Here is a 13,641-nt window from a genome sequence, read left to right as displayed (position 1 = left end):
AAACATCAAGAAAGATTAATTAGACCTTGCTAAGAATTAATTAGACTTTGCTAAAGAACTAATTATCCTTTGCTAAGAACTAATTTATTATGAATTTTTTCTATGTATTACATTATGACTATGAATCTTATACTTTTTTTGTCATTATGCTTATTATAAGATTAGGATTTGATATACTTTCACTATATATTGTATTATATCAAATTAAAGAACTCACACTTTTCTTGATATTATGATACTTAATTGATATTAGAATTTTGCGATTGCAATTTCATTTTGCAAAATATTAAAGAAAATAAAATAAAAGTTAAAAAAAAGGTAAAAGAATTTCACCCAAATAAAAAATAATAATTTAGAGAAATAAAAATATAAGAGAATAAAAAAATATTACTAAGAATAAAAAAGTTGAAATGATAATTAATAATAGTTCAATGTATAAAATAAATAATTAGTATCACTATACATTGTTACCAAATAAATTGTTATGGAATTCTAAAACAAGTTGCGACGGTTAAAAAAGTTACAATTTCACATTCAGGATAGTTTGCATTAGGGGTGCAAAACGGGTCTGGCTCGTGGGACCGGTTTACTCATCCGACATAAAATGACGGGTTAGATTGAAATTTTAGGCCTGCCGCCCACTCAAGTCCACACCGCCAAAATTGATCACCAGCCAATACTCACTCTGTCAAAACCCGCCGCCCGCCAAAGTCGCCTCCACCTATTCGTTCAATACGTCCCGCCTTAAGTCCGTCATTTGTTAGTTAATTCTAGTAATTGCTATTCTTGATGGTTTAATTTATATATTTGTTTGTAAATATATGTAACATGTATGTTTAAATAAAATTTGTTAAAAAGATATTTTATAAAAAATTGTTTTAAAAAATAAGTAAAAATTTTAATTTAAAGGTAAAAAAATCTATTAATCTATTAAAATTGTTCTAAAAAATAATTTATGCCCATTTCCACTTGGCGGGCTTGTCCGTCCCGCTATTTCATTGGCGAACTTAATGCGGGGCGGGGCGGTCGGCCCGTTTTGCCACCCCTAGGTTGAACAACACCTAAAAATATTCATGACAGTTTGAATCCGTCGCAAATGATTATTTAAGGCAGTTCAATAACGTCGCAAATGGTTTGGAGTGACGTCTTTTAAAACCGCCGCCGCAATTCATATTGATGGCACACGCTTTTGAGACATAACATAAACCGCCGCGACCCAAGTATTGCGGCAGCCGCTTAACTCTTAAAAAAAACCGCTCAACCTTCTTTTATTCTTGTAGTGAAACCTGGTTCCTTTGAATTCCCCACTTGTGTTCTTCCTAATTGTAAGTGATTTTTTTCAGATCCATTCTATATTCTTTAGATGAAAATAAAACATTATCCTAATGATATAAACTTCCTATAAAATAATTTTGTATTTCCACCTCACTTTTATTTCTAATTTATAAATATTGTACTTTTCACCATGATTTACAATATAGTAATTTTCAGATAATTTTTTTTTCTGAAAGAATTATGAATGAGAGGTGCAGGCACTATTGATTTCCAGTGTGGTAATGGAATACTGCCAATTCCATCACCTCAACTTCCAAATGCAGCAGATCCTAAGCTTATCACTATCATAAATTTACTATAAATAAATTTTACTAATCACATTACAAAATGTTGCCAATAGTTTTAAAGAAAATAATAATAATATAAGATTGAGTGCATTACAAAAGCCATACTCCATAGTTTTAATAATATATAGGTCTAGATAGATAAAATTACATTGAATCATCATGAAACTGGTCTCAAAAAATTGACTTTGGCCAGTAAATAAAGCTCATTCTGAACTCACCAACTTCTTCAGCTCTTTTTTGTTTACCTGAAATTTTAATCAGACAAGAATTAACTTTGCTTCCTAAAGATTATTTTGCGACGAAATGAAAAGGAAACTGATGTTTGATTATGATTAGGACGCATAGAAGCGAAAGTAGTTTACCTTCCCCATTGCATTGCGAGGGAGCGACTCCCACACGATAAGTCGAGTTGGTATCTAAAGGTATAAACAAATTATTAGAAGAAGTTTACTTTTGCAACTCTTGTAACTATGATGAATAGATTGATGAAATTTTTGCAACTCTTGTTCGAATTCTCATGCTCTCACTTAACACGTACGAAAATGGTCATGCAACAATACCTTGTAAGGTGCAAGTTTAGTTTTGGCCCAAGTGGATAACTCTGCTAGGCTTAGAGCAGGCTTCGACTCTTCTTCGCTCTTTGCGGCTGGCACGATAATTGCACAAACAATTTCTCCGTAGACTTTGTCCGGTATGCCCAAAACACAACATTCTGAGACTGCTGGATGCTGCAAAAAGGTTTTGATTGTGAATATCATATCATAAATGTATGGTATTGTTAACAGCTGACAACCATAGGATGAGAAAATGAGAGCCACTTGCCTCAACTATTACTGATTCAATTTCTAATGCAGACAGCTTATAGCCACCGTTCTTGATTATATCCGCGTTCTTACCTGATAAAAAGTATAGAATGTACTCAATAGGTTTTACTTCCATCGCAATCGAACTTCTACTACTCTGATGATAAGATCACATTTATGAATCTTTCGCTTACGTCCTAAAATGATGAAATATCCATCTTTATCTGTAGTGACAACATCTCCGGTCTTAAAGAATCCATCATCTGTAAACGATTCTTTCGTTTTCTAAAAAATGCAAAATTTCTTAGAGGGAGATATAGTACAAGGGTAATAATTATAACAAAATGATGATTTCAGAATGATTAAATACGAGAAATTAACATCCTGAAAGTACCTCGGGGAGATTATAATATTCTTTAAACAATGAAGGGCTTTTGACGCAAAGCTCGCCACCCCCCGATTCCCCACTCTCATGCTCCTCGTCTGCAAGAATCTTGACCTGCCATTCATGCAGAAAAGCCAAGGTATCATCTTTCTATGGTTAACAGAAAATGTAAAAGTGCTAGCTCAACTAACCTGCACACCAGGTAACGGTTTGCCAACGGTGCCTGCTTTACGCTCACCTTTCAAAGGATTTAACAGCGCAATAATAAACTAGAAACATCGATACAATAACGTAAGGTTCATCTAAAAAAATCATCGCAGAATTAATAAAAAATGTGCATGATTCTTGACGAGTAAAAATGATTCGTTAAAGTTTTTACTTACTTCAGTCATGCCATAGCGCTCCAATAAGCGATGTCCAGTGATGGATTCCCATTCTTGCAAAACAGGTTGAGGAAGCGAAGAGGATCCACTCATCTAAGTAGCAGAATGATAACATATCAGATTTTTTTAGATTGAGAATGGTTAGTCAATAGTCATCACACAAATGTTTTATACATATAACGGTTATTTACCATTAGACGCAAGTTCCTCGCACCAGATGCAGAAGCGACTTGCAGCTCGGGATCCATGGCATGATAGCCTTGTATTAGTCGAATGTACATAGTCGGAACCTTCATTTAGAAAATATATAATCATACTTCAGTTATTTTGTGAGAATGAGCCATATCATAGATTTGCTCAATGTTGATACTAATCATACTTACTCCGGTGAATATAGTTATAGCGTCATCAGCCTTGTGTCCATCAGTTGGATATGACTCGCGCCATCTCTTCCAAATTCCACTGACACTAAATTTCGGAAGAAACTCAACCTTCAACAAGGTAGTTTATACTCTTAGCGACAAAAAAATCATACATTCAGAATGGATGCTATTTTGAGGTTACTTGTACCACAAGTAACACTTTCTTATCTTATTGTATTTGCTTTGTAAGAAGTGAGAAAAGTAAATTACCGTGGAACCGACGTAGAGAGGGGCTAGTAAACCCTTGACAAGCCCGTGGACATGTACTTCATGTATGTTAAGGATTGACATCACAAAGATATCAAGATCATATTTTCAGCAAATATACTAAATATGATAAATTTTTTTCCAATTACAAAAGTATCGAACAACGCATTAAAAAAAGTCTTTCATGGATATGATGTAGTGGTAGACAATGCAAAAACCGATCAGCTGATGTAAACTCCCATGCTTTTGTCAATGCTTGGACCTGAGCAAGGATGCTTCTGTGTGTATGAACAACTCCCTTAGGCTTACCTGTTGTGCCGCTAGTGTATATTATCAATGCTGGATCTTCAACTAAGTCAAAGGATACGAAAAACAGATGATGAGAAAGAACTGTCATAAAATTACAACTTTATCAATTTTTAAAAACCGAAAGTGTGATACTCTTACTAGATTTTCCGATATTTTCCAGGAAAATTCTGTCTGTGTCAAGTTTTCCATTTTGTGAATGCTTATTATTGCTTTTCTCTGAGGACTTATTAGGAACGGGCGGAATATGAAAAAACCGAGATGATGTTTTGTTGGCAATGCTTTGCATTAACTCGCTATGATCTTCGGTACTCAGTATTGCAGACACATCCTATAATCAAATTTCAACTAAGATTCAATCCAAGGTTAAAGCATATGTTAAACAAACAAAAGAAAAGGATGTCTCATGTAAGAAAAAGTGAGACTTTCCAAAGCATACCGAATTATTTATCACATACAGGAGCTCTACTTCTGGAAAGCTGAGTGCAAGTGGAACAGCAACACCTCCGCTAAACCAAATTGCAAGTATTCCGACAACAAATTCTGCAGATGGTTTGGCTACAATTCCTACTCGAGCTCCTGCAAGATTTCCCTAGAAAATAACATAATTGTTTTTAGCACAAGCGCTTATATATAAGTATAAGTTGTTTTTAAAATAAAAGGAAATCAAAGGTATAGCTCACTACCTTGACATCATTTTCACACAAGAGATTAGATAGCTTTTGTGCCGATGAGATAAGCTGATTGTAACTATAACTCTTCTGATCAACTCTGATAGCAACACTTTCATGACTTGCAACTTCTTGTTTCGCAATTGCTTTGAAAATGTCCATAAATGTAGTAGATTGAGATGCGATATAAAAGGAAGAAACAATCAAATAACCTTACATATGAAATTATTAGATACAAAGCAATGTCTACATTATGAATACTGAACAAGAAAGATATTTTTTCGGTATTTTTCTCAAGGGACTAACAACTCAATGTCTACATTAGTTTTTTTCGGTATTTGCATGATAATCAATGTGTTGGGAATTCAAGTGAGTTTGGAACCCTACAACTGTTAAGGATAAGCAAGATAAACATAAAAATGAGAATTCTTAACCAACCTTCCCAATTCTGATCCTGAAATTGCATGACATTGTTAAGCTAGTCCAAAAATAAGAGAAATTGCTACAACTACAAAAATTCCAAAAGCTGCAAACTGTCTGTCATCTTAATCCATACCAACACTCACAGGACTAATTTAACAATCATACTAAAAAAATTTGAGCCAAATTGTTGGTAGTTTTCAAATTTATGGACTAATCTGATACATTCACTAACATAGGGTAATATCTGAACTAAAATGACCCATAATTTCTATGACATTTTTTTTTCAACCTTACAATTTCATGCACCAATCTGGAGTAAAAGTTCAGAACATAGTATCTATCAAGCACTGACCCACACAGTGACACAACAGCAACAATAATCAAGTCTTATCTCACTAAGTGGATTCGACTAGATGGATTAACTTCGCCATTATGTTATATCCAAGACCATGCTTCTATCCAAATATTAATTTCGAAATCTTTCATAATAATTTTCCTTATAGTTTTTCTAGGTTTTCTTCTTCCTCTAGTTGTTTGACTTCTTCCATCTTATCTACTGTTCCGTTGTGGAATCATAAATGGAGAGGATTACGAAAACTATGGCGGAGCGAATCTTCCTCAGCAGTTCAGTGATGCAACACCGTGGATCGGTGGTTGCGATCACGGTGTATCTTGAACCGTAGATATTGGTTTTGAATCAACGCGTTAATCATTTTCGATCTTGAATTGGCGTTGCTAATCTCCGATGCGACAGATCAAGGAGGTACTTGCTTGGTTAACACTCCAACGCCCAAATATTAGACATTGTGTACCTGAAAATGCTTTGTGAAGGTATTTATACCTTGGGCTCAATGGAGCGAATTTGATAAGTGGGCCTCGTGTGATTGAGTCTTTGGCTGACATGGAATAGTTTCCCCTAAGTCTCATCGGACATTCAGGATGTCGAAGGAGTCTTTTAGCAGTTGTGGCCAGCCTTGGGGAATGGTTGTCCAAGCATCGGCTGGCATGCGCTTCTTTGATTTTACCAAAGTGTAATGGAGAGCGTGATCATTAAATGCAGTTCCATCACAGAAATGTTTCACCATTTTTTTTGATGTGTGACCTGAAAAGGTATGAAGTGGCGTGATGCAGTTTACTGTGCACTTGAATGTGCTTGAGTTTGGTTGTGTTTCCCAAGACAAAATCTGACCTTTCATCCAGACTTTGCTTCTTACTTTCAATTTGATTTGCCCGATTGTCTTCTCCTATATAAGGATAGAGAAAATGTGGAGAAACTTTTTTCACAATCTTGTAGATTGAGTTTTCCTTGTTTCATTTGAGCTTTTCTCTCTTCTTTGATAACATTTTTACAAGAGTAACCATCTCCACACATTTAAAGCCTTTTGGCTTTCACCTTTCTTTTTTGCTTTATTTCCCCTGACCTTTGTTAAGTGCAAAAATGTACTTATTTTGTATATATGTTTTGTTGCACTTAACGATACTTTTTGTTAATACCGTTTGAATAATATCCCGTTTTGTGCATAAATACGTATGCTTTGTGAATAGATATATTTTCATACACTTTTATACCTTTTGATATTTTTCTACTCTTTTTGTAGGTATTCTTGCGTATTTGGAGCATGAGCAATAAAGTGTCGAAGACACGGCTTCAAACGCGCGATTTTGAGCAACGGAACAAGCGCATCAACGAATAAGGCTCAAAACCAAAAAATAATAAATCACCAATTTGGTTGATATGTTGTCATTGTTAGATAGGAAATTGAATAAGCTTTCCAACGCTTCGAACCGGGCGCAAATCGGAGTTACGGTTCTCAAGTTACGTCATTTTTACTAAATTTTCAATACAGCAGGTTGGGCGCGACGCGCGCTGTAGGGCGGTTTAGAAAGTCATAAAAGAGGAAAAATCACATTTTTGAGAGATGGTTGGATATTTTAGAGCTCCAATCCATCCAATAACATTTTTTTAGTGGAATGATGCTAGAAAACACATTGGAGCTGTCAAATGGATGATCCGGGGTTGAATCCTTCATCAATCGGAGCCGACAAACCGGGAGATTTTTGGGTTTTTCTCCATTTCTTCTCTTTGTAGTTTTTTTTGTGAGTTTTGTTATGTATATACTTTGATCTCATGTATATTTGTTGACTATTATGTTATATAAAGCTTGCTTTCATATTTTTATGGATTATTGTCTTAGATTGTTGCTTTGTGGCTATGTGTTTGAGTTGCTATAGAGATGTAGGGCACTAATGCTTATCTAGGATGATTTTCTATTAATTTAATTGCAGAGATGGATTAGGTTGATAATCACTTAGTGTCAGTGCTTAATGCGTCTGAGTGGTCGTGTTTGTCTGAGAGATCAACATTTACGGGAAGCTCGGATTTCTCATGTGTTGTTTAGGTGTCTGAGAGATCGTCACTTAGATAATGTTGTGGGTTATGTTGTTGACATGTGGTAATATTGATAGGTTACAAGTTGAGTATATTAGGTCAATAAGTTTAAGTTTGTGAAGAGTAAATTATATGCAATCCTTGATAGTTTCTTCTATTTGAAGAATGAATTCTTTTTATGTTCATAGTTACTTTTCAGTTTTTACCGTCTAAACCCATTTTAACCCGAACTCATAACAAAGAATCCGTCGAACGGCAGTCCAGTAGCACTAGTCCCTATGGAGACGATAATTTCCCGGATAAATACTTCCAAAACTTTTGTTGCTTGCCGCTATACCGCTCCAACAACCTTACATTTCAAGGTACCTTCCCTCCACTTCGGTTTTTCATTCAAGCATTTATTGTATTTTTGTTACGATAAAAGATAACCCTATTATCATAAAGAGTCACTCAGAAGATAGTGCTTCTTCCTTTTTGAGAAGGAGGAGGGAATCTGCGCCGCATTCCCTTCCTTATACCTAGAGGGATTTTGAATCGGAGATCACTTCTCTGATTGGGGATTCGGAAACTTAAGGAGTGTTTAAGGACTCCTTTTTTGAGAAAACTTTGTCATCCGGCCCTTTGGGAATTTTCCTGATAGGGAAAAATGGTGAAAGTGGTGACCCTTTTGAGAAACTAATGCCTCCTCCTGTCTTGACCGAGGCAGAAATAGAAGCTTCTTAGTAAAAGAGGGAACATGTTGGTATCTTCGTCAAAGTATATCGGGGAGCGATTGACACTGAACCTAGTGATAACGAAATCACGCGTCATTTAGAATGTCAGGGACAATCTAATGCTATGTCTTAGATCAGTCTCAGTGATCATTATAAAGGTAATGAACTGGCCCGTAATGGACTTCAATTAATTTAGTCGACTAACGGCAACAGATATCATTCCTTGGCCGTCAAAGTGGTTGGGACTCCTTCCATCTTGAATATTGTCGAGGCTATAGCGAATGCTGACATTACAGACGACATCCCCTCAGATTAGTTGATTCTTCCAATATGCCCGACGGAGAGGATATGCAGTTCTTTTGAGGGTTGTCTGGTTCCTTTATATGAATGTCTCTTCACCCTGGTTTTGAGGTGGTTGTGATGGACCGTTTGAGAGTTTCCCCCTCGTAGTTTCATCTCGAAACTTGAGTTTTTATGAAGGTGTTCCAACTCTACGAAGAGCATCAATCTTGAAAGCCTTATCTAGAGATCTTTTTAGATCTTTTTTCATGGCCCATACTTTTCAGGATGATCCTTGGGATCGGAGATTGGTCTCCCTTCGCCCCTAAGTTCCTTAGTTCATCCCTTTCACCACTGACTGGGGTAGCTTTCTTAAATGTTTCATGTCGGTGAAACCTATTACTCCTGAGGCTTATTTTTCCTTTTATTTGTTCTCGACCCCGATGTGATGTGCCCATTCTTGCAAAAGCGGTTTTTTGAAGTATTGGTCTAGAACTTATTTTTGTCGGCCTCTTTCTTCTTACCATTATGGGCTAATTACTTTATTTTCCGAGGAGGTGAAAGTGAAAGAGGATCTGTGTGTTGGTATCAAGGGCTCAGTTATTAAGAAGGATTTGGTCTTGGTGAAGCACCTATTTCTCTGCGAAAGAATAAGCGAATAGACACTTATGTAATTATCACTGCACATGGTCATGTTGAGAGGCAAAAACTCTTTGGTAAGGATGGGGACTCAGAGCATTTTTTTAAAAAGTGTAGTTGGTGCCTTGAAGATAACATCCATGCATTAGTTGCATAAGGCTCTCGCATTCACCAAGGATCGGAGTCTTAAAATCGGTTTATCTGGTCGAGTGTTGGTGACTCCTGTGTTACTTCTACTTTTGCTCTAGGGGTTTAGGAACCGATTACAGTTGATGCCCAGACAGTAGTTGGACTACTATCTCGGGTATAACTCCTGAGGTGGAACAAATGACTACTGTGGTGGCCAACTTCTTTATCCGCGAGCCTTCACTATCTTCTTCTTCTGTCAAGAGGAGTTGGGGTGATAGCTTTCCCACTTCTATTGAAGGATATTCTTCTAAATGGGCTCGCCTGTCGTAGGGTTCCGAGTTGGAGGCTATTACTCCTTTCTTCCAGCTTTCTATTATTCTTCCATCTCGGGTACCTAGCACCTTAGAGGAATTTGCTGTTGTTGTGGCCAATGAGGACCTAACCTTTGTCCGGAGCTCATTCGTAACTATCAAGCAGGATCTTTTTGTAGATCCTTCCTAAACCCAGTTTAGGGTCGGAGCCCTGATTTCGATGGTAGCTTCAGGACATGACAATATAGTGGGCTATGGTGACCTTTTTAGGGGGCGGGATGAGTTAAAAGGAGAAATGTGGGGCCCTTGAGCAAGAAAATTTCGCGGCTGAGAAGGAGTTGGCCAAGTTACGGGTAAAGTTAGAGCTTGCTACCTCTTTGCAGAAAGAGGTAGATTGGTAAGGTTCTCTGTCAAATATTTCTACTCAAATAACGAGGTTAAAGGCTTCTTTTGCTAAGTAAGAGATAAGTTGGAAGAAGGCTTCTTAAAATGCAGCGAAAGTGTGTCGTGCATTCGAAGCGGATTGAAAAGTTCTTCAGCAGAAGAAGGATGATCAGATCAATGCTTTGAAAGGCATTGAGGAGGAGGTGGTTGCCACATGGCAGAAATCTCAAGAGTCTCTTCAGCGGGCAGTGGAAGTCGTGTATCGGGTCCGGGATCATATGTTGGAGCAGATGCGAAGATTTTGTCCTATAATTTCTGTCACAGCCGATCAACCGGATCCTTTTCGAGTTGTTCCTAAAGAGGATGCAGGAGGTGTCCCGAATGTTTTGGAGTCGGACGCTGATGTTTGAGGGTCTTTGTGCTTCCCTTTCTATTTTACTTTTGTTTTGCTCCTGTAAGATTTTGTCGGCCTTTTGTGCCTCGATTTGTAATCAATATTTATTTATACCATTACCATACTTGTTCTTTCAATTTCTTATTGTGCTCTTCTTAATCAAGATTTTTCGGTGATTGAAGGTCGAAGAGCGTCAGGGATCGATTTCGAGCCCTGTAATTTATTGATTTATTTGCTATAAAGAGCGGTAAAGAATATTTGATTAAAGTGTAAATAACTTCAAGTTTTTTGTGATGCCATGTTTGGATGCCTTGTTTGTTAGCATGTCCCGTTAAGATGTACGTGTTGTCTTGACAATATTTCGAGTCATTCGGATGTAGCTTTAGTTAGAACATGCTTGCGTAAGAAAAACATTTGGTTCAATTTGATGTGTCCGTACGTTGGATTCATAATGGTGAGACATGAGCTCAGCTCTGGGCGTTCATGCTTTATAATGCACCTGTAATGATTTCGCAGGAAACCGGTTAGACGCAACTATGCTTTAAATCATATTCATATGAATAAAGTATGTGTCCGATTAAATGTCGTTATGTTTTGAATCATACTTACAGATGAGGGACATGAAACCTGCTTGATGTTTCCCACACGACCATCCCGGTTGTGGCAGAAAACCCTGGCGTCTTCGCTTGGTAGGTGGTCGGTGGGGTTTATGCCTGGTGTTCTCAAAAATTGCCTTTGGAGACCAGTACAATCCTAGATCTGGATCTGAGATCATCCTCCCCGGTGATTCGTAGGATTTTCGAGGAAATTGTAGATCTTGACAGTGGAACTGTGATCGAGTCGGCTCCGGCGAACTTCGATGGTCTCCGCGCACCACCGCTTTCGAAATCTAGATAGTCGTGAATGAAGAAATCGAACGGCGTGTGCAAATTTCAAGAGATAGTTTGAATTGAAAGGTTGAATGTGATTTTGATTCAACGTTACAAGAATATTACGAGTATGTGAGTGAAAATAGGATATGAAATCGTGGAAATGATAGGAATCGAAAGTCGTTTCCCACAGACGGCGCCACTGTTCCATTGCGGAACCAAATCTGGAGAGGACTACGGAAACTACGGCGGAGCAAAGTTTCCTGAGCAATTCAGTGATGCACTCGGGGTTTGGAGGTTGCGATCATAGTGTTTCTTGAACCGTAGACGCTGATCTTGATTCAACTTCATTAATCAATGTCGATCTTGAATTGACATTGCTAATATCTTATACGACATATCAAAGGGGGGTACCTGCGGCTGTATGGTTAGCACTCCAACGTCCAAGTCAGTTTAGGGTTCAAGATAATCATAGTGAGAGTGGAGATTAAAGATTATGTACCGATAAACCTTTTGTGAAGGTATGTATATCTTTGGCTCAATGGAGCGAGTTGGATAAGTTGGCCTCATGTTATTGTGCGGGTAGTAAGCATATACTCTCCTTGTCACATAATTTACAATTTTTTCTCTACATGTTCAAACCACCTAAGTTTATTTTCAATTATTTTTTTACTATAAATAATACCCTAACACTCTAGAATATTATCATTTATATTGTTATCACATTTAATCTTACCACACGTTCAATATAATATTCTCATCTCTAATATACTTACTTAATTCTAGTGTTGATTCCTTATCGTCCAATATATAATGTCCCGTTCAACATTGAGCCAAACACACACCTTAATAACTTGAAAAAGTAACAAATTAAATATGATCACGCGTGTTACGTACTTAGTAGTGTAGTGTCGGTGTGAACACCGATAATCTGTTAAACAAAAAAATCACAGAATACAAAGAAATAGGCATTATGAGAAAGAAAGAAATGAGAGAGACTCACAGGAGGAATGTGATGAAGAACGAGATTGAGAGCAAGAGATAGTGGTTGTGTAAGAGTAGTTAACAGAGGAAGGTGGCAACAACGGATAAGAAAAGTGATGGTGAGGAAATCTATGATCATGATGAAGATGATGAAATGGAAGAAGAGGAAACTGTTTGTTGAATGTCTGAAATGAGTGGCTCATTTTGATGGTGAATTGAAACAATTTGATTTTGAGTTTAAGGTAGTTTTTCTAACGTTGGTTGGTTTTCTCAACTGGATTCATCGACTGTGGTTTTATATGTCCCCATGCACTATCATTTGAACCACGTTTCTATGTTTTTTGAAGGGAGTGTTTGGTTTTGAAATTTACAATAATTGATTCTATGAATAATAATTTTACAGAGTACAAGTTAATCATTTTTGCGACAACATCATTAATTGACCCTACTAATCAATCAAAGAGTTATGTGGTATATATGTACAAGTTAATAATGTTAATGTATTTTTGTTTAAAGAAATTATAATTTCTTAAAATACTTTAAATAAATACTTAATTTAAATTATTTTTAAATTATAATTCTAAATATTTAATTATTTTATTATAAATTTTTTAAATAAGATGCATCTTTTTGAAAAAAATACATAATTTTTTAAATAGGACCTGAAGTTATTTTTAATAATTTTTTATAAAATTATTTCTAAGATGCATCTTTTTGAAAAAAATACATAATTTTGATAATATTTTAATAATATTTTAATATTCAACAATGCATATTTATAATACGGGTTGTCAAAACTAATTTTTTAATTTATAAAAAATAAATTCAAAATAAAATATAAACTTTTTTCTATGTAGTTTTTAAGCAACGGTTTTTAAATTATTATTCTAAATATTTTATTATTTTATTATAACTTTTTTAAATAAGAAAATTGTAAAAAAAAAAAAGATTAAATTTGAAGTTAGTTTACTTAAACAAATGAAAATATCATTAAAAAAAGGATTAGAGAGGAGAAGAGAACTGAGTGGAAGAGTTAGAGAGGAATGGGAGAAAAGAATCATGTCGCGAAAAAACTTAGTTTATGTTTGGTTATCCAGTAGAAAGCATAGAATCAATTCCGAACTCTTAAAATTAATTATGGAATGTTTGACATTTTCACATACTGTGCTACCACTGTGTTTTTTTTTTTTTTCAAAATTGATTGTTTATGAAGCTACAATTTCTAGTTTCTTAAAATCAATTCTAAGAATTAATTCTCCCTTTTTCAGTTTTTCTTTTTTTTCCTTAAATTTAACAGCATCAATAACTCTCGTCGTCTTTTTTTGTGT

At 36.0% G+C, this 13,641-nt stretch overlaps 1 protein-coding gene across 1 annotated transcript; it reads right to left on the bottom strand.

Annotated features, from left to right (window-relative positions):
* Positions 1 to 1,626: 1,626 nt before the first annotated feature.
* Positions 1,627 to 12,666, bottom strand: LOC131601197 (probable CoA ligase CCL8). The gene is made up of 16 exons (XM_058872968.1): positions 12,333 to 12,666; positions 4,815 to 4,945; positions 4,568 to 4,720; positions 4,270 to 4,459; positions 4,016 to 4,173; positions 3,826 to 3,879; positions 3,577 to 3,684; positions 3,385 to 3,483; positions 3,194 to 3,286; positions 3,002 to 3,079; positions 2,820 to 2,924; positions 2,620 to 2,710; positions 2,445 to 2,518; positions 2,183 to 2,350; positions 1,985 to 2,038; positions 1,627 to 1,867 (listed from the first exon to the last, which is right to left on the bottom strand). Exons 1-16 carry the CDS (start codon positions 12,514 to 12,516, stop codon positions 1,826 to 1,828), a joined length of 1,782 nt encoding a protein of 593 aa, XP_058728951.1. The 5' UTR covers positions 12,517 to 12,666; the 3' UTR covers positions 1,627 to 1,825.
* Between the last annotated feature and the right edge of the window lie 975 nt (positions 12,667 to 13,641).

This window comes from Vicia villosa, linkage group LG5 (assembly GCF_029867415.1).
Source record: "Vicia villosa cultivar HV-30 ecotype Madison, WI linkage group LG5, Vvil1.0, whole genome shotgun sequence".
In the NCBI taxonomy this organism is placed as follows: Eukaryota; Viridiplantae; Streptophyta; class Magnoliopsida; order Fabales; family Fabaceae; genus Vicia; species Vicia villosa.
The sequence above is the reverse complement of the archived record's forward strand: the minus strand, read 5'-3'. Positions and strand labels throughout refer to the sequence as shown.

Excerpts from the sequence above, each read along its gene's own strand:
- LOC131601197 (XM_058872968.1), bottom strand. The coding sequence starts at position 12,516 with ATGAGCCACTCATTTCAGACATTCAACAAACAGTTTCCTCTTCTTCCA. Across the intron at positions 4,946-12,332 it reads TTCTTCATCACATTCCTCCT|CAATTGCGAAACAAGAAGTT; the intron begins GTGAGTCTCTCT and ends ACATTTTCAAAG. Across the intron at positions 4,174-4,269 it reads GGAAAATATCGGAAAATCTA|TTGAAGATCCAGCATTGATA; the intron begins GTAAGAGTATCA and ends CCTTTGACTTAG.